General features: G+C 54.8%; 1 protein-coding gene across 1 annotated transcript in view; it reads right to left on the bottom strand.

Moving 5' to 3' along the window:
* KCNQ3 (potassium voltage-gated channel subfamily Q member 3) overlaps window positions 1-21,528 on the bottom strand; it is a 213,860-nt gene extending 192,332 nt beyond the window's left edge. Inside the window, exon 1 of the mRNA XM_066265643.1 lies at window positions 20,718-21,528. Coding sequence (XP_066121740.1) covers window positions 20,718-21,103 — 386 coding nt within the window. The 5' untranslated portion in view covers window positions 21,104-21,528. The remainder of the gene's footprint in view (window positions 1-20,717) is intronic.
* Between the last annotated feature and the right edge of the window lie 975 nt (window positions 21,529-22,503).

Raw genomic sequence — 22,503 nt, 5'->3', positions numbered from 1 at the left:
GACCTCAAAGAGGGAACCACGTTGTTTTTCTGCATCTCGGTCCCACCATCTGCAAAGCCCACCGAGTCCCCCGAGGACCCGTATGCACCGGGCATCTCCCCGCTGGAGCACGCACGGTGGTAACTCTGCATTAGTTTCTATGATCCCTTGAACGCTGTCTTCCCACTAGCTATAGGCTCCGTGGAGTCAGAGAACCGTTGGGGTCGGTTCACTGTTGGCTCCGCCGGTGCCCATCTCCGAGCCTGGCATGTAGCAGGTGTTACATACATCTGCACAAAAGGGGGCAAGACCAGCTCTCTAACCTCCAACAACAAAGTTCTCGAATGCCGGCTTCAACCGAGATGGGCTGGACTTTCTCTCCATTCATCCCCACAACAAGCCACCTGGAAAGCCTGCTCCGTACCCGGCCTGGGGGAGCCACCACGCGTGCGTGCTCCCAACGGGGCCAGTCTTCGAGTGACGCCACCAAGCCAAAGCCTCCTCCTTCCCCGAGTCAACACCCAGTCCAGGAAGGCCCCTCCACTGTGCGGAGAGCATTTCACTTTTAAACGTCATCGTCCTGCTTCCCATTTTATTCACAACCTGGCAACCTGAAGTTTTAACAGGATGTGTTTTTCTTTCCTCTAGATTTAGAGAAAAAATATATTTTAACTGAGAACACCCAGCCCCCCCCAACCCCCTTCTTTGGTTGAAAACCTGTGCTCAGACACGGCACCCCGGCCTCGGACGCAGCACCCCTGCCTCGGACACGGCACCCCTGCCTCGGACGCGGCACCCCGGCCTCGGACGCGGCACCCCGGCCTCAGACGGGCCTCTGCCTCAGACGGGCCTCTGCCTCGGGAGGCGAGATCCATGGAGCCCATAAATCCTCCTCTTTGGCTGCTAATCCACACGGAGAGGAGTGACAAATGCTCTATTTAGTCCCATTTCCAAGGAAATTAGAATTACAAATTGGAGCGATCACTGAGACCTGCTTGAGCGTAACCTTGGGAAACAGAGGTGGGGGAGGGGCGGGAACAGACCGCACGAGACTAGCCCGCCTCGGTGGTGGTGGGTGGGCTTTGTAGATGTCCTCCCCACAGTGGAACCCGCTCCCTGCCGCCCCAGCCCGCCCGTTAGAGCTGGTGGCCCCCAGTAATCACCCAGCTCCGTTCGCCTTCACAGCACCACACCAGGTAGGTAAGCAATCACTTCCAGGGAGAGGACAGAAAATTGCCTCTTTAATTGGGTAGATTTTAGGGCTAAGGATAATTCAATTGAAAACAGCATCAATGAGAATCGAAGGGACTTGAAAAGGGGCCAGGACAGACATGCCCATATGCCAGAGACGGGTGAGAGCCCGGGTCCTTGGAAAGCCTGTGGACCAGGGCATGGTTGACAGTCCATCACCTCCACCCCCCACGACCCCACCATCCCTTCCCAAAGCCCCCGCCCCACGATTCCAGGCAGACACACACCGTAACTGGGGTCCTCATCTCACACCACAGACAGCCCCTGGGGAAGACGGGTTTTGTTATATTGCATTTCGTTTTCTCGATTTTGCAGCTGCTCGTGAGATAGGAGGAAAGCAGGCTGGATTTATACTGGATTGACCTGGGAGTGCTGGGTTCAGGTCCTGGGTCAGGTCCTGGGTTCAGGTCCTGCTCCTGCTCCCCCTGGGAGCCCCGTGCAGTCATCCAGCCTGCGTGAGATTCTTCTCCCCACTTCCTCGTTTATTTCCCAAACATCTACTCTCACCGCTAAGCTAGCCAGGCAATATTCTCTGTGCTTCACAAACACCAAGCACCGTGATCCTCATACCGAGGCCGATTTGTGTCCCCTTGCTTCCGATCAGAAACCTGGGAGGCACAGAGAGGTTAAGTCAATGGCCCGAAGTGACACAGCTGGTAAGCTCCAGGGCTGGGATCTGATCCCGGGCCTTCTGGCTCCAGGGCCTACCCTCTGGATTATAACATGGAGAAGGTACCGTCCCTCCATCCCTCCCAGCTTCCAGCAAGGTGTGAGAGCTGAGAACGCCAGGGCAAAGCACTAAGCCAGTGCTCCTCCACTCGGGTTAGCCCACGCCCCTTCTGGGCTTTCTCTCGGTGTTCTCTGTGTCCCATCCTGCCTTCACCCGGCCACCACGCCCCACTCCTAGCATTAAGCCCTGTTTCCACACTGGAAATTCTGAGCATGTGTCTTGACGCTATGACCAAGGTCATCTGTCCTGTCCCTGGCTGAGAGTGTCTACACCGAATATAACAGTGTCATTAATATTATTCCAGACGGTTGGGAATAGTCACAGTGAGAAGGCAGCGCTGTGCACAGGCTAAGAGCATGAAACCTGCAGGCCAACAGCCAGAGCTTGAACTTGGACGCATTGCGTCAGTTTTCTGAGCCTCGGCTTCCTTACTCGTAAAACTGGAGAAGTAAAATAACAAAACCTACATCATAGAACTGAATCACTTGAGAGAGCTGAAATCAGGAAGGCTCCAAAGAAGGCTGTGAGCAAGAAGGCACAGGATGACTGCGAGGGTTTACCGTCAGGGCCGTGACCGTGGGTGTAACATGGCTGAGGACGGGCGCTGCTCCACCAACACCCTGTCCCTGGGAAGCAAGGCTTCACCTGTGGCCACTGAGATAACTGCCCGATGGACACCGGCTCTGGGAAGCGCCGTGCAAAACAGCCTGGCACACCGGCTTGAACTAGGGGCACCCTGACCGGAAAGGGATGGAGCAAAGGGCATGAAAGGACAGGGGACCCAGGTCTCCTCTGCCCATAGTCAGCTGTGTGTCCTTAGGCAAAACCCAATGGCCCTGGGATGCCATGAAAGCCACACGTCCACACGTCAGCAGAAACTCCCCAGGGACGCGTAAAGACTGGCCCTTCACCAACCTGTAGTTAGTCCCAGGTAATTTCCAGAGGATTTACTGCAACTCTGGAGAGCTATTCTGTATGGGAAGCGATGTATATTCCATATTGACAGACCAAGGGGCCAGGGCTCTACCTCAAAGCCCATCAATTATCCAGGGCGTCGGGAGGACAAAAACCACCCACGGCGCGTCACCAGTGGGCTCCCTCCCAAACAGAAATGGGGACTTATAGAAAGCCAAAGAAAAAATAAACATGTAGGAGATGAACTGAAAGCCAGAGCCACATGGGTGATGTGTATGAGTGTGTGTGTGTGTGTGTGTGTGTGCATGTCCACATGCAAGGCCTCAAGAACTCAGAACACGAGAGAAAGAAATGTCCAATGCACCCAATTACATTGAATGTGACTTTTGTTTTGGCCAATTCCGCTCATACAACATGTGCTGAGCCCTCCTGGGATCAGGCACCCTGCTGGGGTTACTGAGGGTGCATCCCGGGGGGCCCGGCCCTGAACAAGCTCGTGCATGTGGCCCTCCCTCTCTCCTGAGTGATACCGAGTCCGCCCCAGAATCCTCCTCTGCTCGCTGCTCTCGTCCACAACGGGGGAACCCACAAAACGTATGCCCTAGCGCGTTCCATAAGCTTCAGATGGTAATGCTCGCATGCAAGAAAAAGATTTTTTAAAATGAGTGATCACGTGGCTATGAATGACTCCGGGATGAGGCAGAATGAGTAGAGAAGGGTCGGAATAAAGACCCCTTAGAACAGGGGTCGCTCAAGGTGTCTGGGAAGGAGATGTGGACAAGAAATTGGAAGAAAACAGAAAAAGGAGAGAGTGGAGAGGAAATCGGGGAGGGGCGGCTCTGGACGGAGGAGGAAGGACCCACAGGGTGACCGCCGGCCTGAGGGGAGAGAGAGAGACGGCAAGGGGGACTGAGGGAAGAGAAGTAGATGAGGCGCAAGTTGCAGAGGAGGTAGGGTAGTGGAGAAGAGAGAAGACTTTCCAAAGAACAGAAACCATAAGGAGTAGAGATAGACAGGAAGTCAATAAAAATGCCTAAAGTTCACCCAGCAAACGCTTCACCCAGGGACAGCAGAACAAGCCTGCGACTTACAGCCCAGGAAAGACCACCAGGAGGGCTGAGGACAGACGGAGACGGCCGACCCCTCCGGAGCGGGGCTCAGGGCAGAAGTGGGGCTCAGGGCAGACGGGAGCCCCCTTCGGAGCGGGGCTCAGGACAGACAGGTGTCCCCTCCGGAGCGGGGCTCAGGACAGACAGGTGTCCCCTCCGGAGCGGGGCTCAGGGCAGACAGGTGCCCCCTCTGAGGGCGGGGCTCAGGGCAGACAGGTGCCCCCTCTGAGGGCGGGGCTCAGGACAGACAGGTGTCCCCTCCAGGAGCGGGGCTCAGGGCAGACAGGTGCCCCCTCTGAGGGCGGGGTTCAGGACGGCCCGACGGGGCGGGCTGTGGCTTCCCCTTTCAAACCTGCCAGTATGATGTGGGGGCTTGAATATCATGCACATTCCTTCAATCCAAGTGAAAACGAGGAAAAGCCTACTGAAGGGATGGAAGTTAGCACTGAGGAAGTGAGACACGCTGGCCATGACTTTAAGCTGCTGACAAGTAAGTGCCATCTCTTTTGTCATCCCCATAATCCCACAGGGCCACCAAATCCTCTTTTTATTTCCCGTTTAATGGCACCACCCCGTGCACCTGTGGCGAGGATTTAAAGAGTTCACACAGGTGGAGCATGTGGGAAAGTGCCCGGTGACACAGAAATGCTCGATACATGCCAGTTTCTACTGTCGAAGGTTTTCAAAAGCACTCCTGCCTTTTGGGGGGTGGGGAAGGGGTGGGGGATGACTCTGTTCCCTGTGTGCAAGTAGCTGTCACACGGTCCTTACCCCTAAGGACACAGGTTGGAAAGGGGCATCCAGCAGTGGGGCACCTGAGTCCCTCACGTGAGGACCGAAGAAGCCAGGTCAGGCCCTCCCCAGGGACTGAGGACATGAGCCAAAAGGAATAGCGATGAATGGGAAGCCAGAGAGAGTGTCTAAAGCTCAGATGCTGTGGGTGACCACGGACCCCCCACGTGGGGGAGAGAATGCAGAGATGCCGACTCGTGTCGGGGTGGCCTCCAGCTCCTGGCTCCAGGCAAAGCCGCGCTCCTCCATCAGTCCTGCTCTGGGTCGCCCTGGGGGCCCAGGCCCTGGCATGCCTCAGTTGGCTCAAGTGGGGCTGCCTTCACCAGCCTCAAAAAATGCCAAGAGGATTTAAATGCCAAACAGCATGGAGGTCTCTCCAGCAGCTTCGAAGAGCAGGTTGCTGAGCTCTGGGTCCACTAATGTGAAAGGAGAAAAATAAAAATAAATGTAAAAGGAGGAAGAGTCTGCCTTTAGGATACTATTTTCTAGCTAAGGAGAAACCCAACAAAGCCACCTCTGGTCACAGCGAGCAAACTAATCTTCGTATTCCCATCTTCCCAACCCACGGTCTGTGCCATTTGGATTTCGTGGTCTAAAAATACTTCCCAAACTTCCAAGTATGCTGGCATAAGCTGGTGGACTCGAATTTTTAATCCATCTGCAAATGTTTCTACACAGCTCTTTCTTTGCCCTCACCCCAAACTCTATTTTGTGCTGAGTCACTTTCATCATTAGGTTTGACATTTATTGTGAGCAGGAAGGAAGTCATCTTGAACACAAATGTCAACCCTGGCCCTGGGCTCCTGAAGGCTAGAGAGAGAGTATGTGTGAGGGGGGGGGGGGCCTTGCTGGTTGGAGAGGGAAGTGTGTGGCCACGGCCACAGTGGGGAAAGCTCAGGCTGTGAGGCTGGCTATTCCTGGCTGCATCTGCCTCTGGGACCCTGAGCAAATCACTGGACCTCTCTGAGCATGCTTGTTCAACTGCAACGTGGGGATAGTGCGATGCAGTTTAGCAAAGCTGCTGCAGAGATTCGATGGGTTAGAGAGCCATGCGCACCTCCCAGCCCAAAGCAGGAGCCTAAGAAACAGCCCCATTCGGAGCTGCAGCCGCCATCTTGGAACAGCTCGCCACCACGCATATCCCGGCACCCCATCCCTTCTCCGCCCAACAGCAAAGACATCCAATCTGAACACACCACCCCCTCCTGGGAAACCCAGAGGCCCCACCGTCAGACTAAACTGTCCGCTGTGGTCTACGCAGCCACATCCGGCTCCCAGTCCTCGGCTCACACTGGTTCCCCGGCCACATCCGGCTCCCCGTCCTCGGCTCACGCTGGCTTCCCGGCCACATCCGGCTCCCCGTCCTCACGGCTCCCCACCCTCGGCTCACACCGGCTTCCCGGCCACGTCCGGCTCCCTGTCCTCGGCTCACGCCGGCTCCCCGGCCACATCCGGCTCCCCGGCCACATCCGGCTCCCCGTCCTCACGGCTCCCCACCCTCGGCTCACACCGGCTCCCCGGCCACATCCGGCTCCCAGTCCTCGGCTCACACTGGTTCCCCGGCCACATCCGGCTCCCCGGCCACATCCGGCTCCTCGGCTCACATCCGGCTCCCCGGCCACATCCGGCTCCCAGTCCTCGGCTCACACTGGTTCCCCGGCCACATCCGGCTCCCCGGCCACATCCGGCTCCCCGTCCTCACGGCTCCCCACCCTCGGCTCACGCCGGCTTCCCGGCCACGTCCGGCTCCCCACCCTCGGCTCACGCCGGCTCCCCGGCCACGTCCGGCTCCCCGTCCTCGGCTCATCCGGCTTCCCGGCCACGTCCAGCTCTCCGTCCTCAGCTCACACTGGCTTCCCAGCTGCCTCCCCTCCGGCCAGAGAGCAGGGTGCTCCCCCTCAGCCTCACAGGGTTTTGCCTTTGATTTCAGGCCCCGCAAAGTGGTCATAAAAGTGGAGCCATATAATATATGCCCTTCTGCGCCCGGCTTATTTCACTCGGCATGACGTGTCCAAAGCCTATGCCTGTCGCAGCATGTGTCAGATTTCCTTCCTTTGTAAGGCTGTACACTATCCCATCCAGGGCTGTTTTATCCCTGTCGCAGAGAACTTCCAGCAAAGATGAGTCAACGCCCTTCCTTCCAAGCCAGTCATCCCCCTGCAATCAAGCCCCACTGGTACCAAGCTCTAGGGTTCATCAGCAGGTGGTCCTGTTCTTCTACCACTGCCTCCTGCACCGTCCCATGAAAGCATGGACAGGCAGTCCCACCCCCAGCACAGGACCTGCGACATCCGGAAGTGAGGCTCACAGCCCTCCTCACTTCCTCCCTCCAGCCAAGATGCACCTCCATCGATCAAACAGGACAGCAGTATTAGGCTGTCCTGCTCACCCTCCCCTAGACAGTCTGTCTACTAGGGCCTACGCCATTGTGTCAGTCAACAAACAAACACACACTGTGGAGAGACCCCAAGCCAGGAGTGGGACAACCCAGTGAATTTGACATAGCCCTTGGTCACCTGGAGCTCACAATTTAGTGAAGAGAAACAAATAAACATAACTTTGAGTTTATGCTTATTACAGCTTATGAAGGGTGTTCTTTTTTCTAAGATTTTATTTATTCATTTCTTAGAGACGAGAGAGAGAGAGAGAGGAGAGAGAGAGAGAGAGGAGAGAGAAGTAGGGAGGAGCAGGAAACATCAACTCCCATATGTGCGTTGACTGGGCAAGCCCAGGGTTTTAAACCAGTGACCTCAGTGTTCCAGGTCGACACTTTATCCACTGCGCCACCACAGGCCAGGCGACAGGGTGTTCTGAAGGATATAAAAACAGTGAAGTCTGACTTGGAAGGCCCCACCGGAAATTAAAAAAGCCACTTTATACAAGTTGAGGGACAGCGTTTCAGGCAGAGAAAACGTAAGAGCCGAGGCCCTAACCCAAGGGAGGTAGGACCCAGTGTGCTCTGAGCAAGGCTGCAGTAAGCTGGGACTGCGGACAGCCCGGGAGAGGTGGTGGGGGCCAGGGACACAGTCCTCCGGCCTATGAGTCTTAGCAAAGAGACAGGGGTTTGTGCCAAGGTTAACAGACGGCCACCCAGGGGCTTCGAGCTGTGGGTACCTGGTCTAATACAAACTGGAAAAGGGCACACTGCCTGCCAGGTGGGGACCGGGTGCAGGTGAGCAAAAAGGGGTAGCGGGAAGAGAAGGTAGGTATTGCAGGAGATGAGGCCAGAGACGCTGGGCTGCCTACAGCCATTAGATGGGCTCCATGAGGCCAGAGACCATGACACAGAGACCTTTGAATCCTCTGCTCTTCTTACAACAGAGCCTGAGGCTCAACGCCAGGGGGCTGCACTCCCAAGAGGCCCCTGCAAGGCTGATGGAGCCCCCAGACTCCAGGCTCAGAAGCCAGCCAGCCCCTTCCCGGTTCCCCTACAACCTGCTACTCCCACCTTTCCAGAAAGCTGGACCACCACAGGTCAACTCCCATCGATCTGCTCATGTCCATCCCTGAGCACAGGCAGCCACCAGCGTAACGCCTGGACCAGAGTCCACGCGCAACAGGCTCTGGCTAAAATCTGCTAGCTGGCCGGGACGGTTGTGAGAAAATGGCCATGGATCTGACCTGGGCCAACCAGAGCCCAGAACCTTCCTCGGTGGCTGCCAAGTCCCCACGGAAGTCAGCCACACTCAGCGTTCCAACAGCGGCTTTCGGTGCCCGTGTTCAGATCTGGGTTCTGTTTGGAACTTGGCATGGATGCTACAAGGCCAAGGAGATTAGTCCACAGTGTTTGTTAAACACGGACTCCCCGTGCCCAGAGTCCTGCCTGGCTCTGTGGATTATAGGAAAACACCGTGCACGGCTCCTGCCTGCAACGGAGCCACGATCTGGCTGGGATACTCATGGCAAGCCTGACAAGGCAGAGCCTACTGAAGGCTGAGTCGGGGTGCCAGGTGGGCCGCAGCTCAGGAAGCTAGGCTCAGGAAAGGGCCGGGAGGGGAGGCAAGGGCTTGTACTCAGGCCCATCTGAGCTTCCCTGCAGCTGCACAGCCTAGCAGCTGGGTGCCCCTGGGCAGCCACCTAACCTCTCTGAGCCTCCACTGCCTCGTGTTCACACAGGAGGTGGGTATGATGACTAGCCCTATTTTTATTGATTTATTATTGTTTGAGCAAGAGAGACAGACAGAGAGACACATAGGGACAGATAGGCAGGAAGGGAGAGAGAGATAAGAAGCATCAATTCTTTCTTGTGGGACTTTAGTTGTTCATTGATTGATTTCTCATATGTGCCTTGACTGAGGGGCTAAAGCTGAACCAGTGACCCCTTGCTCAAGCCAGCAACCTTTGGGCTCAAGCCGGCGACACCGCACTCAAGATGGTGAGCCCTGGCTCAAGCCGGATGAGCCCACGTGCAAGTCAGAGACCTCAGGGTTTTGAACCTGCGTCTTCTGCATCCCAGGCTGATGCTCTATCCACTGTGCCATTGCCTGGTCAGGCAAGAGCCCTATTTTTAGATGAGGAAACAGAGACCCAGAGGAGTACAGCTGGCTTAAGGTCTCAAGCTGGGATTCACACACCTGCAAGCTAGCCGAGAGTCCCCATGCCAACAGACCTTCCTCATCTGAAACACAAGCCATGTTTTCATCCACAAACCACCTCTGCATCCAGCCAAGGGGCCCAGGCTCCTGGGACAGTGAGCTCCGCAGCTGGGGCGGGTCTGCGTGCTGGCGACATCCCAGGAACGAGGGCCCTGCTCTGCCTCTTCTGAAGTCAGCACTTTCCAGTGTTGTTTTTTTCCAGATGGAAGCAACAAGGTCCCCAGCTTAATTTGTTTCATGCAGCGACACTAATTAACATTTCAAACACTGGGGCTTAGGGATTGAGAGGTGTGTGCGCGCGCCTATGTGCACACGCAAGCACCTGAACTGCATGTGATTTGTTTTTCAGTAACTTCCATTCTCCCCAACTTTTGAAATGATGTATGTGGGTGTTTTACCGGAGCCAAACTTTCAGCTCAAAGACCAGGTTAGGCTAATCCCACAAGGTTCATCAATCTTCCAGCCCCTACATTCGTGCCGGTGCTTTAACTCGTCACTGACGCTGGGAATCGGAGGCAGAGACACCAGCCACAGAGTCACGGCCGTCAGAGGCTACGGCCGTCCCATCAGACCCTTTGGAAAATCCTGGGAGTGGTCTAGTTCATCACAACTCACCGGCTCCAGTGGCATCCTGTAGGCAGGGCCCGGCATGCTGAAAATCCTGCAAACTGCGTGACATTCCTGCCCAAGGAGCAACTGTCCCACCCGAACACAAAGAGCTTCTTCACCGAGAAGCCCTAAAAAAGTATCCAGCTACTTGGTTTTTCAGGGAAGGAAAGGCACAGAGACATGGGGGCTTCTTGTCCAACGTTGCACGGCGATTCCATAGTTTAAGAAGGTCTGACCTCTCCAGCTACCATCTCTCACCACTCAGCTACCACCCACCCACCCACCCAAAGAACCTCCACCTTCAGTCACTGGTAATGGCCATGCCTCACTCACCTGCTGCACTGCTCACTTCCAAGGCTTTGCCAAAGCTACTCCTTCTACCTTCAGCCCTAACCTTGACCCTGATATCACTATATCTTTTTATGCCCAATTCAAAAGCTGCCTACTCCAGGAAGCCTGTCAGTCTTATCTCAGAACCAACCCACAGTTGTACTTGGACTTACAACCTTTTGCATGAGAGTAATTTGTTATTGTTACCATTCCCATCAACAGTATGGGATCCACTGCTTTACAGCCATTAGGCCATTCTGTGGTCACAGTGGTCTGAGGGGCCAGCCATACGATCCCATTTTATTAATGAAGAATTTGAGGCCCAGGAAGGTGAAGCAACTTGCTAGAGCTCACACAGGTGCCAAAACAGGGGATTATTGCTCAGTCTGACAGCAGAGCCCACATCATGACTACGTGGGCTGCCTCCCTGTGCAGTCACGTGCATATCTGCCTCCCATCTGGACAGCAGCGTCTTTGAAGACAGGAACCGTGTCTAATCTGTCCCTGCTTACTTTGTGGTGAACCCTCCATAAGTGATGTCAAAGGGCCCAAGTCAAGAGTCCTGCTATCCTGCCTCCTGGTCCGGGGCCATTCATTCCATTAGGACCACTCCGGTCTACTGAGCTTGGTCCAGGTGCACAGTGAATCAGGAGCAGGGCCACCCAAGGGGAACTCGCCCAAGGCTACCTGGAGCCACCCTACCTCCAACAACCCACTGGAGTTCATGGCAGTACCTTTGACCACACATAGTAGGGAAGGTCCAGTCACTTCTTTATGGCTCAGCAGGCTGCTTGGGACATCCCAAAGGGCAAGGCCCCTCAGGGTGTCCAGGACTTCCAGAACCCGGTCTCACTCCCTCAACCACTCTGGCTGGGAAAGGCATGAGCACACAGCTCGGAAGCCCTCTCCTCAGGGGGTCAGACCTGGCGGCCATCCCAGCAGGGCCCAGGGACTGACTTGACAGGGAGAGAAGATGGGGAGATGTCACTCCTCCCTCCCGGACTCTGCAATGGGGTCCCGGTGGCCACGACATGGCAGGCGCGTTGGGCGTCACCCCAGAAGCCACTCCTCCACCTTTCTCCTTCATGCAGAGCCAGAGCCCCCGTTCGGTCTGGCTGTTGTGCCAGGCGTCACACTGGACCCCGGACGACAGAGAACAAGCATGTGCACTTACTAACGGGACAGCCAGGAAACCAGGCCTCAGCCTCTTCAAGCGGCTCGACTCAAGGCTCGCCCAGCTCTCGGCTTCCCGATCCCACTGTCCCTTACATAGATCCCAGCCCAGTTCCTCTCGTGCGGGAATAAATCAAAGTCACAGTTTATACCTGAGAAAATGCAGGAAGAAACAGGCTTTAACCCTGTACATGTGATGAAATCTACTTCTGATGGCCAACTTCCCTGATTCATTTCAACAGTGTTGACAACTTTACTTGAACCCTCAGCAGACTGCCTATACACAGGAAGTCCTCACGAAACACCTTAAATAGGTCCTTGGAACTGTGGCGAAACAACATATATCTATAAGGAAACCAATTTTACCACAGGCTGATTCGCGTAAACAAGAGTTAAGCGCCCACCGCATCTCATTGACATTGTAAGGAAAGGACGTCCTCTGAGGATCTACTGTGTACAGAAGAGAGTATCATCGCACCGCTGTGCTGACGCATTTACCTGCTCAACCTGGAGAGCCCCAAGGGCAGAAACTGGCTTACTCATCCCTGGATCCCCTCTTCCTAGCCCAAAGCCTGGCGCCTGGGAGGCCCGAAATCCATGTCTGCTGAATGATCGCCTCGTGAATTTGACCAACAGATACCTGGAGACATGCATACTAAACTTAAAGTATCTAATAATTTCCCATGAGATTTCCTCCCAGCCAAATAAGGTGCTAAAATCATAGCCCCAAAGAAGAATTCCTTTTCACGTTCCAGAATCCGGAAGGTGAAAGTTTATTAGGTCCCCAGGAACCCGGCAGGAAGCAAAAGTTGGAAGTCAGGGCTCCACACCTCATAACCAAGGCCCTGCCATGTCCCCAACCAATGACGTGTTTGTACGAGCAGCTGGAATAGCTATTCGAATCTTGTTTTGAAAATGCTAATGTTTCGCACACATTATAAATGAGTACGATTCTTTATTCTTTTTGAAAGTATCAGAAAAGCCACCCAGGATGAGAGTGTCCGCAGGACTGAAATTCCCCATGCTTATTTAAAATAACTCTCCTTTCTGATTTGGTGAGAACCGGTAAGATGTGAGCACACCCCGGTTTCCGTAAGGACGGGGCTCCTTACCCCGCAGGACCATGCAGACGACGGCCACGTTGCAGGGTGCCTTTGAGAACTCTCCCATATCCTGGCACATCAAAGAGCTCCAAAGATGAGCCATCCTTAGGTACCAGACAGTGAATCGACCTATTTACAAATACTTTTAATTCAGACTTTTTTTTCCCCTGAATGACGATCCTAAATGAAGGATTAATGAGGGGAGAAAGCTCCACAGAATTACCTGGAGCCCGAGGCCAGGAGACTTCCTTTACTTAAGAACCACGGAGAAAATGCAGAAACATGTGGGAACCTCCAGCCAGAATGCTGCCTCCACGTACGAACCTGACCGTGTGCAGCCACGCCACTGGTGCCTTCTCAGACCTCCTCAGCACCCGCTCCAGCACCTGCCAAGGTGGCCTTTCACGGACAAATCACCTGTGGCCAACACCCCACATTCTGTCTCCGAGAGGAAGTCCCAGGGGAGCAGCCCAGAACCAAGGGACCCATGGAGTTCTACACAGCCCGTCCGGCTTCCTCAGGGGGACTGAGCTTCAGCGGAGTGCCCTGGTGACCTGCCCGATGACGCAGCCTTCCGGCCTACATTCCTTTCCCTGTCTTATCCACCCTCCCACATCCCCCAATTTCACTAATTTCACTTCTTTCTCCAGCTTTCCCTGGAGTCGCCCCCTCCATCGTGCATCCTCACTGGGGGTGCTACGGCCTCCAAGCGGAATCATCGGTTCTCGGGGCGGGGAGGGGTCATCTTACTCTTTTTATATGTCAAGCCCAGAGAGAACAGGATATCAGGGTATTAAAATGTCACGAGAGGAGGCCATTAAAGGGAAAAATGTCTAAAAAGACTCCACCAAGGGGGGATGATAAAAACAAGTCTGAGCAACCCTGTGTTACACGTACGCAGGGGGCTTCTCGAGGGACACAGACTAATGTCCCAGGCCAGCACCCTGCTGAGCACTTGTCAGAGTCACCTCCTTCAATTCTGTCAACAGCCTGCGAGGCAGGAAGTACCAGCGCGGTTTGTCAGATGAGAAACTGAGGCCCTCAGAAGAAAAAGGACACTTTAGAGACTGCAGAGCCAATCAGCACAGCGCTCAGGAGAACCTCAGGAGAACCTGTACTTAGCCCAACACGGCACAGGGGAAAATGACTCTATACGTGTCAGTCATTGTGATTCATGACAGTAAGTCCAGGCCCTGGTCGGGTAGCTCAGTGGACAGAGTCGACTCGGTGCACTGAGGTGGTGGGTTTGATCCCCCACCAGGGCACGTAGGAAAGGCAAGCAATGACGCACAACTAAATGGAACGAGGTAGAATGAGTTGATGCTTCTCTCTCCCTCTTTATCCTCCCCCCACCCCCCAATCAATGGAAAATTTCAAAAATAGACAAAAAAAAGAGAAAAGAAGTCAGGCTTCCATAAATGGAACAGATGGTGACATTATACAATGGATACAAACATTTGTTATCACTATTATTAAAGGTTTTGAATGGCCCAACTCAGTGTTGCGCTCAGTAGAGATCAGAGATCACGTTGTAAGGCTCTTACAGCAGAGGACTGGATTGGGGGTGAGGGGTAGGGAAGAGGGGGTCTGGGCCCGGGAATTTCAGCAGGAAGAGAAGCCCTCCCTGACAAGAGGCCAGCTGGAGCCGTGTACGGACACCTGATCAGCCCGCACCTGGCCTTCCTCCTTCTTCTGTTCCTGTGAGGCCGATCCTAATCGGCGCAACCCAGAGTTCTCTCGCTGGGCCGGAGTGGCTGGACCACGAGGGGAAGCCGGCGTGGCTGAACGGACCGGCCGGGGAGAAGACGACGTGAGTTTGCATCCTCCCTCTGTTCCTAACTGCCCTGGGCCTCGGTTTCCTCCTCTCCACAGCTCCGTCCAGCCCTGACGGTCCCTGGTGTTTGTGATCTGCCAGGTGACTCAGCACCGGGCCCGTCACAGTCCCACAAGGCGCTGGTAAGTGTCCGTCGGCTGATCAGTCTGAGGGGACTGGCTGACGGCTCCGGCCTGCCCGCTTCACTTTTGGGACTGACATCACTACAGGAAGCAGCCTCTGTCACCAACATAGGTGGGTGGGAGAACGCAGAAGCTGGGCTGTCGGGAAAGGGCAGGAGGGGGAGATGCCGCGTGCGATAGTGCTAAGTGATTTTCCATTAGTACGGACGGCGCGGCCGGATAGGCATGCTCCCCTGCTCGGTGTTTCCAAGTCACGCTGGATAATATTTCACCCTGTCCCCCTCAGAAGACATCCAGAGGGTGGAAATGGACTTACGCTGCTATGACAAGTTTGCAGAGAATCGAAGGGGTCGATGCCCTTCGAGGCTCTACGAACAGGCTGCCTGTTCTCCGATACAACACGGGCTCAGGCAAAGCAGACCTGGTGATTTGTAAGAAGGGAGCTGCTGTGACAGCTATTGTCACTCAGGCACACAGAGCAGGTACCCTGGTGACACTTCCCAAAGGTGCGGGGGGGGGGGTACAATAAACTATGAAGTAATGTAAAAACCTTGCTCATCACTGATATGCGGTATTACATGCCCCAACTCAACCGCAACCGTCTTACGGGGCCCAAATGATTTTGTCTCTTGAAGGGTGAAAAGGAGAGGAGGAAACAGAGATCTCAGCCCTGAGATCTTCTTCATCATCGACAGGAGCCCACAGGAAGGAGCCAAGCAGAGCTACTCGGGGGGGATACTCCGCGGGTGGGCGGGCGGGCCGACTGCGTGTTGACTCTGACTCACTCGTAAACTACCTGCAAGGAGCCGTCAGGTTCCTGAGTTACAGCCCAACTTGCTTTCTCGAGAAGACATCTCAAGCAGACTCCTCTATATCTCCCATGGCAACAGTCGGGGGGGGGGGGGTCTGATCTGCCTCCCATGACACCTGCAAAACCAGAGGTGGCCCGGACCTTGGTGTTCACTTCAGTCTTGTTATCTCCGAATCTTTTTCCTTAACACAACACAGGAGGCTTACGGGCCTTCCCCTGCCTGCCAACCTGGCTTCCTCACGGGCATTCTATCCCTGCATTTGCTAGGCTGCCGCAAGTTAGCTGTTTCAAAGAATTATGGCTTATGTCCACCACTGGCCTGGCACACGGCAGGCCCCTGGACTCGGCATGTGTGACCTCGAAACGGATTCACCTTTCTACTGTATGACTGTCATTACCTGGACAGAGGCCAAGGCAGAGAGCAACCTGGAAACAAGGTCTGCAGAGAATCCACGAGTCTAAGAAAGTCTGCTCATTGGATGTACACTCTGCATCCTCTTCCTCCAGCTGTCTCGCGATGGGCACGCGGGCTGTTTCTGTATCTATCTCGCCTACCGTCAATAACGCTGCAGTGAACACAGGGGTGCATGTGTCTTTCTGAATTAGTGTTCTGGAATTCTTCAGATAAATAACCAGAAGTGGAATTCCTGAGTCATAGGCAGTTTTATTTTTAATTTTTTGAGGCTCCTCCATACTGCTCTCCACAGTGGCGGCCCCAGTCTGCATTCCCCCCAACAGTGCACAGGGGTTCCCTTTTCTCCACACCTTCGCCAGCGCTTACTGCTTGTTGACTTATTGATGATACCCTTATGATGAGCGTAATCACTTTATAAGTTATATAAATGTCTAATCACTATGTTGTATCATACATCTGGAACTAATATAACATTGTATGTCAACTGTAACTGAAAAATAATTTTATTTATGAAAAGAAAGTGCGTGCAGCTCAACCAATACTGTTTTCCATAATGGCTGCACCCCATTTACAACGCCCAACACTGCCCCGGGCTCCTCTTTCTCCACATCTTTGCCAACACTTCTCTCTTGTCTTTTTCATAAGAGCCATTCTAAGCGGTGTGAAGTGGTATCTCCATGCGATTTTAATTCGCATCTCCCTGATGATTAGTTAGCATCTTTTCATGGACCTGTTGACCTTCAAAAAGTGTCTATTTAGGCCCTTTACCCTTTCTGAAAATCAGATTGTTTTCTTGCTGTTGAGTGTGGTTTGAGTTCCCCTTGTAAAACATGTGGTTATAACAAAATGAAAAGACAACCTGTGGGCATTGCTTGTGATTGTTTCCCCTTCGTCTGTCAAGAGGGGAGTGATTGGTCACACCCAGCTAGCGGTCACACCCAGCTAGCGGTGGAGAGGTGGGCAGGGAAGCAGGAAGCTTGTGCAACGCCAATTCCAGCGACAATGCCAAAAGGAAGCGACATCTGACCACTGGCCAGAGTGTATGACTTAAGGTGACCCCGATTCAAAATCAACTAATGAATACAGAGTGCCTGATGCTGGGATAATTCCATTCATATACATTATTTTCCTTAAGTCTAAACACCACCTTGTGCCAGGGATGTGTTATCATCCCCAACTACAGGTTATCCCCAGCCTGGCTCATGCCAAGTCACAGACGTAAATAAGGCGAGGCCAGACGTGAGCTCCACCTCCAGCACGGTTTCCGCAACATCAGAACCCTTTCCAGCCCCTAAGGCCACAAGAACAGGGGAGCCATCAGCCCTAGAGAGCTCAGAGCATGGTCTCTCTCTTGTTATCCCCTATCCAAAGTCCCTTTCTAAGGTTTCTGAGAGCCATTCTTACCATTACAATCCTACAATGCTGACCTTGGCTACTTAGTATTGTGCTGGTGGTTGTGATAATAGGAGAGCTGTACAGAACACAGTCTTAGCGAATCCGAGCCTTCTTTCGCTCATCCACTCAATAGGCGCTCACTGAGTACCTGTCCTGGGCTTCGCAGCCCGCTGGGGGCTGAGGACGCTGAAGAACAACACAGCCCCTCTGCTCCAGCAGCTCAGTCCAGTGGGACAGCTGAGCAGGCAGCCCTATCCAACGCGACGGGCAGTCCTATGGCTGGAGACGCTGCAGAGAGGGGGCAGTTCCAGCTCCTCTGGAGGACCAGGGAGAAGCGTCTCCCAGAGGAGGCGACACCAGAGCTGGCCAAATTGGTAGCCCAGACAAAGTAGGAGAGGGGCACTTAAGGCAAAGGGCACATTGTCGAGGTGCGGGGAACACTGATTTCCACATTGGCTATATTCTACCTTTAGGATAGGGAAAGGGAAAATTGCATCTCATGGGTCTGGCCCATAAAAAACAACAACAACAAAAAAAAAACATGGTCTAGAGCAGGGGTAGTCAACCTTTTTATTCCTACCACCCACTTTTGTATCTCTGTTAGTAGTAACATTTTCTAACCACCCACCGGTTCCACAGTAATGGTGATTTATAAAGTAGGGAAGTAACTTTACTTTATAAAATTTATAAAGCAGAGTTACAGCAAGTTAAAGCATATAATAATAATAACTTACCAAGTACTTTATGTCGGATTTTCGCAAAGTTTGGCAGAATAAATCTTTATAAAACAACTTACTATAATTAAATCTATCTTTTTATTTATACTTTGGTTGCTCCGCTACCGCCCACCATGAAAGCTGGAACGCCCCCTAGTGGGCGGTAGGGACCAGGTTGAGTACCACTGGTCTAGACTGTGAACCATGGTCAGTCCAATTTCCTGGCCCCTTATACCATTAGCCATAGCCCAGAACAGCATAATGGATGGTTCAAAGCACGGATTTCAGTGCCTTGCAAAATTCTGAATCATCAATGAAAGGTTCAATTTTGTTCACTTGACTGGGCTTCCTCCCGAGCTGGAAGAAGGATGAACAATGCATCCACTAGGTATAATGAACATCAGGAGCTCAACCCCAACCCAACACGGGCTTTCCCGCACAACCCTGAATCACCAGCATCCACAGTGCCGCCGCCACCCTCCCAGCTCACTGCACGTGTCCCTAATTCTGACCAGTCCCTGTTTTGATTCGAAATTCCATTTCTAGCCATTTGCCATCGGGGAGCTGGGAAGGGGGTTCAGAGGCATTACTAAGAGCTGTGCATTCACAATGGGGTCGGGGACACCCGGTGACGCCCAGTGAACTACCTAGAGTCCTGCCATTGCTGGCAGCGGGTCAGCACGAGGACCCAAGCCCGGAAACAGAGCTGCCCCATTGCATTCAGATATGAGCCCCAGAAACATTAGCTGTGGGAGCTTGGACAAGTGGGGGGTTTTTAATCTCTGGAAGTCTTCATATCCTCATCAACAAAATGTAGACAGTAATTCCCACCTCACAGGTCCATGGCGATCATTTAAAAGTACCTGGCTAGGTATTCAACTCTTCGAACTCCCATTGTCTTAGGTTTTCCTGAATCTTCCTGGGGAAACCGAGGCTACAAGTTTTGGCATTCTCAAACCTGCTTCTGGGTGGTGAGATAATGCTAGGGGAGGGTCAGTGAGGCCCTGGCAGGCACAGGCCTCAGCTCTCTCTTCCCAGACTGGACCAGGCCAGGCCAGGCAAGGCAGGGTGCTGGCTGGAAACGGTGGAAGAAGAAAGACTGAGCCCCCAAGCTCCAGTGGGACCCCAGGTTCAGAAGTCAGCCAAACTTACTGAACCCCATTTGTGCGCAAAAGAACATGTCAGTCTGTGTATCTTTGTGTGCGCTCAATAAACTTTTGTGCCTTTTTTATTACCACATATTCCAGTATTAACTTCACCTCAATTTAGCTAAAGGTGCTAGGGACAGGCAGGTGAATGCATTTTTAATCCCTTTTTACCACCTGAAGAAAGCAAATGGAAAAGCCACAACTGCTAACCCTTCTCTCCGCCACTAACACCTGCAAATACATGAGCAGGCCAAAGGACGGCCCACCCCAAATCCATGTTCCAGGCTGGCCGCCCCCTCCCTCCTGCTAGTGCTTCCGTTTCCAGGGAGGCACCCATCCTGTCCAGCTACAGGAACCGCTCTGAAGAAACCTGTTGCCAACTGAGAGGTTCTGTGCAGACGACCCCACCTGGTGGCCGAATCTGGAAAAGCATTCTAACCAAGAAAGGTTGGCAGGTAGTGTAACTCCAAGGCTTCCTGAACTCCCTCTGGCCCCACCAGCCAAGGAGGAGGGCGGAGAGGAATATCCAAAGCACAAAAGCGGTCAAGGTCATGGCCAGTTCTCCACCCAAACCCTGGTAAGGTCCAGCCTCTTAAGAAGCAGTCACTGGGAAGGCTAAGCCACAGACAGGAGGCAAGGGGTAACTGTAAGTGCCCTGCCAGCCCTGAGGTGTGAGCTGCCAGCCCTGATCTCCCCTCCCCAGTGAAGAGCCACCACTACCATCCTCTCCATCTCCCCAAACGCAGGAGGATTTTCTACCTAGACTGAAGCGGGTGCAGAGGGGAGTTCCATCTTCCCCTGGCCACACAGTTCCATCCTGACTAGCAGGGAGACTTCTAGGGGAAGTGTGCCCGGGGGAGGGGGGACAAACCTCCAGCCCAGGCCCCTTCACATCCCCTGTGTTCCTGCCCAGCCAAAGCAAGAGAAAGGGCAGCAGTTGAGGCCGAGGGTGTCTCAGTGGAGATGGTTAGAAAAATTAGCCCACGACGGGGCCCTCGCCTCCTGGCGCTGGTAAACCCAAGCCTCTGGGTCTAAGCTTATAGCCTGAGATACACACTCTCTCTTCCTCTCGCTCATCAACTTCCCCCCAAAACCCCAAAGATCTGCATTTTGACCTGTCCAAGTCCCCCCAATCAGCGCAACACCAGTATCTTTTCTATACCACGATGCAGTCCTAAGAAGGGTAGCACAAGCAAAATACACACACACACACACACACACACACACACACACAGTGGGCAACTCCCATCCCCAACTCCAGGATGTATCAAGCAAACTCAATAGCGATCCCAAGAGAAGCGACCCTCCCCAAACAGAAACACAGCGCCCAAGGGAGGATCCGCTTTACTCTGTTCATTTATTGGTGGTGGTGGTGGTGGGGCATAATTTTTTAAGCTCTGATACCAGCATCTGGAGAAGGTGCCATAAATGCGCACCCGCGCGCACACCGACATGCCAATCCAATCTCCAAAATGTCTGAGGAACCACGCTTGGATCTTTCAAGCCCTGGGGTCCAACACCCAGGGAGTGGTTCGCATATACACAGACCTACCCAGCAAAGACACACGCACTGAGGGCAGGCTGGTCTCCCATTAATTTTAAAGCCTCAGAGCCGTCTTCTGCTCCAGCCTCCACCCCGAACCCCAACCTGCGCCGCCGCCAAGGGGCGCCCCGCACGTCAGGTACTCACACGAGCGCGTGGTAAAGCAGCGCCCAGCCCCGCGGTCTCTCCAGGGCGTCGTAGATCAAAGTTTGGATGCGCCTGTACTTGGCGTTGTTCCTTTTCACAGGGCGGCTCAGGGGGGTCTTGGCCAGGAGCCCGATGCCCTGTGGAGTCCTGCGCAGCCCCTCGTCGCGGCCGCCTCCCTCCAGCAGCAGGGTCCCGTCTTTGTCGGCTCCGGCCCCAAGCGCCAAGGTGACTTGCTCCACCTCGCCGGGCGCCGACCCCACTTTCCGCTCCTCGTCGCCGGCCGCTGCTGCGTTCCCTCCCGCCGGGTTAGCGGCCCCGCCGCCTCCGCCGCCCCCGTCGTCGCCGCTGCCAGCCGCCCCCGCCGCCCTGCGCGCCTTGAGCCCCATCTGCCTCGCCCCCGCCGGCCGCTTCGCCTTCTCCGCTGCTGCTCCGGGAAGAAGGGGCGCTCGGGGTGCGTGGACTAGGCGGCGGCGGCGGCTGCAAGCCCGGGAACTCCAATGCCATGATCCGCGCGCCCCTCCCCACCCACCGCCCCGAAAGCAGGCAAAGGCGGCCCCCCCGGGGAGCAGGGGCGGCCGGGCGGGGGGAAAGGGGGTCACATCCCGCGTGGGTCAGCCGCAGGACCCCGGGGGCGCGGGCGGGGGAGCTGCGCAGAGCGGGCGAGGGCGCGCAAGGCGGGCGCGGAGGCGCTAGGGCGCGCGGCGGCGGGAGCCTGGCACTGGCGCTCCCGGGCGGCGGCGGCGGCGGCGGCACCCGGGCCGGCGAGCCTGAGACAGCATCGCAGTTTATTTACAAGCCCAGTGCCAGCCGCCCAACCGCCACACGCGCCGCCGCCGCCGCCACCTCCTCCCTCCTCCGCGCTCCCACCGCACCCCTCCCGCCTGCTCCAGCCTCAGCCCTGCACCAGCAGCCGTCAGCGAGCGAGCTAGCTAGCGAGCGCCGGGGGCTGAGCGCTCGCCACCTCCCTTCCTCCCTCCCTCGCGGGGTGGGGCCGCATTGTCCCGCCCCACGGCGCCCCGCCCCTCCCCGCAGCCCCTACCCCTGGGCGCCTTGCGGGCCGGGGATCGCCTAGGCCCGTGGCTCACGCAGCGGCGAGGGTCTCCCCGCGCTTCTGTGGGCGTTGGGCTTTCCCCGGGCCGGCGTCAGGTGGGAGGGGAAGAGGCAAAGGGGAGGAGGGGGGTCTCCCTCTCTGACTTCTGGTCACTGCAGCTTGACGTTTTCTAGTCACTTCCCAACCCGGCTTCTGGGCTTCCAAGTAAAACCCAAGTTGCTGGGTTGGCCAAGGCCGAGAGCACCGCGAAGCCTCTGCTCCGTGGTAGCATCGTGGCCCCAATTCCCTCTGTTTCCTGGTTCATGATTCTGGTGGACAGTGCAGGCCCACCTTCCTCAGCCCTTGAATAGCAGCACCGCCACCCGCGTGGGAGAACAGAGGGCTGGAGAGAGAGGAAAAGCAGGGAACCGAATCCTACCTAGTTTCTTGCTTCATCCTAACTTGTGCTCTAGGCCAGTCATTCAAGCTCTTGCCCGAGTTTCTATTCTCATTCATAGAAACAATTGCTAAACCCAGGGGAGTGAGCTTCTACCAAGAGGGCCATTGTTCCCTGAGCAGGCCACCGGTGGTCCCTGTGCTCATGAAGCTTGCATTCTAGTGAGGGGATGAAGACAGTAATGGAAAAACAACAGTAAACTGTGTAGTTGCCACTATTGGTAAATGCTGTCAGGAAACAATCAGGTGTTGTGCTGGAAGTGGGAGCTTCTTTATACTAGGCCTGTCCTAAGAAGGCCT

The sequence above is a fragment of the Saccopteryx bilineata genome, chromosome 3 (genome assembly GCF_036850765.1).
Source record: "Saccopteryx bilineata isolate mSacBil1 chromosome 3, mSacBil1_pri_phased_curated, whole genome shotgun sequence".
NCBI lineage: Eukaryota > Metazoa > Chordata > Mammalia > Chiroptera > Emballonuridae > Saccopteryx > Saccopteryx bilineata.
The sequence above is the reverse complement of the archived record's forward strand: the minus strand, read 5'-3'. Positions and strand labels throughout refer to the sequence as shown.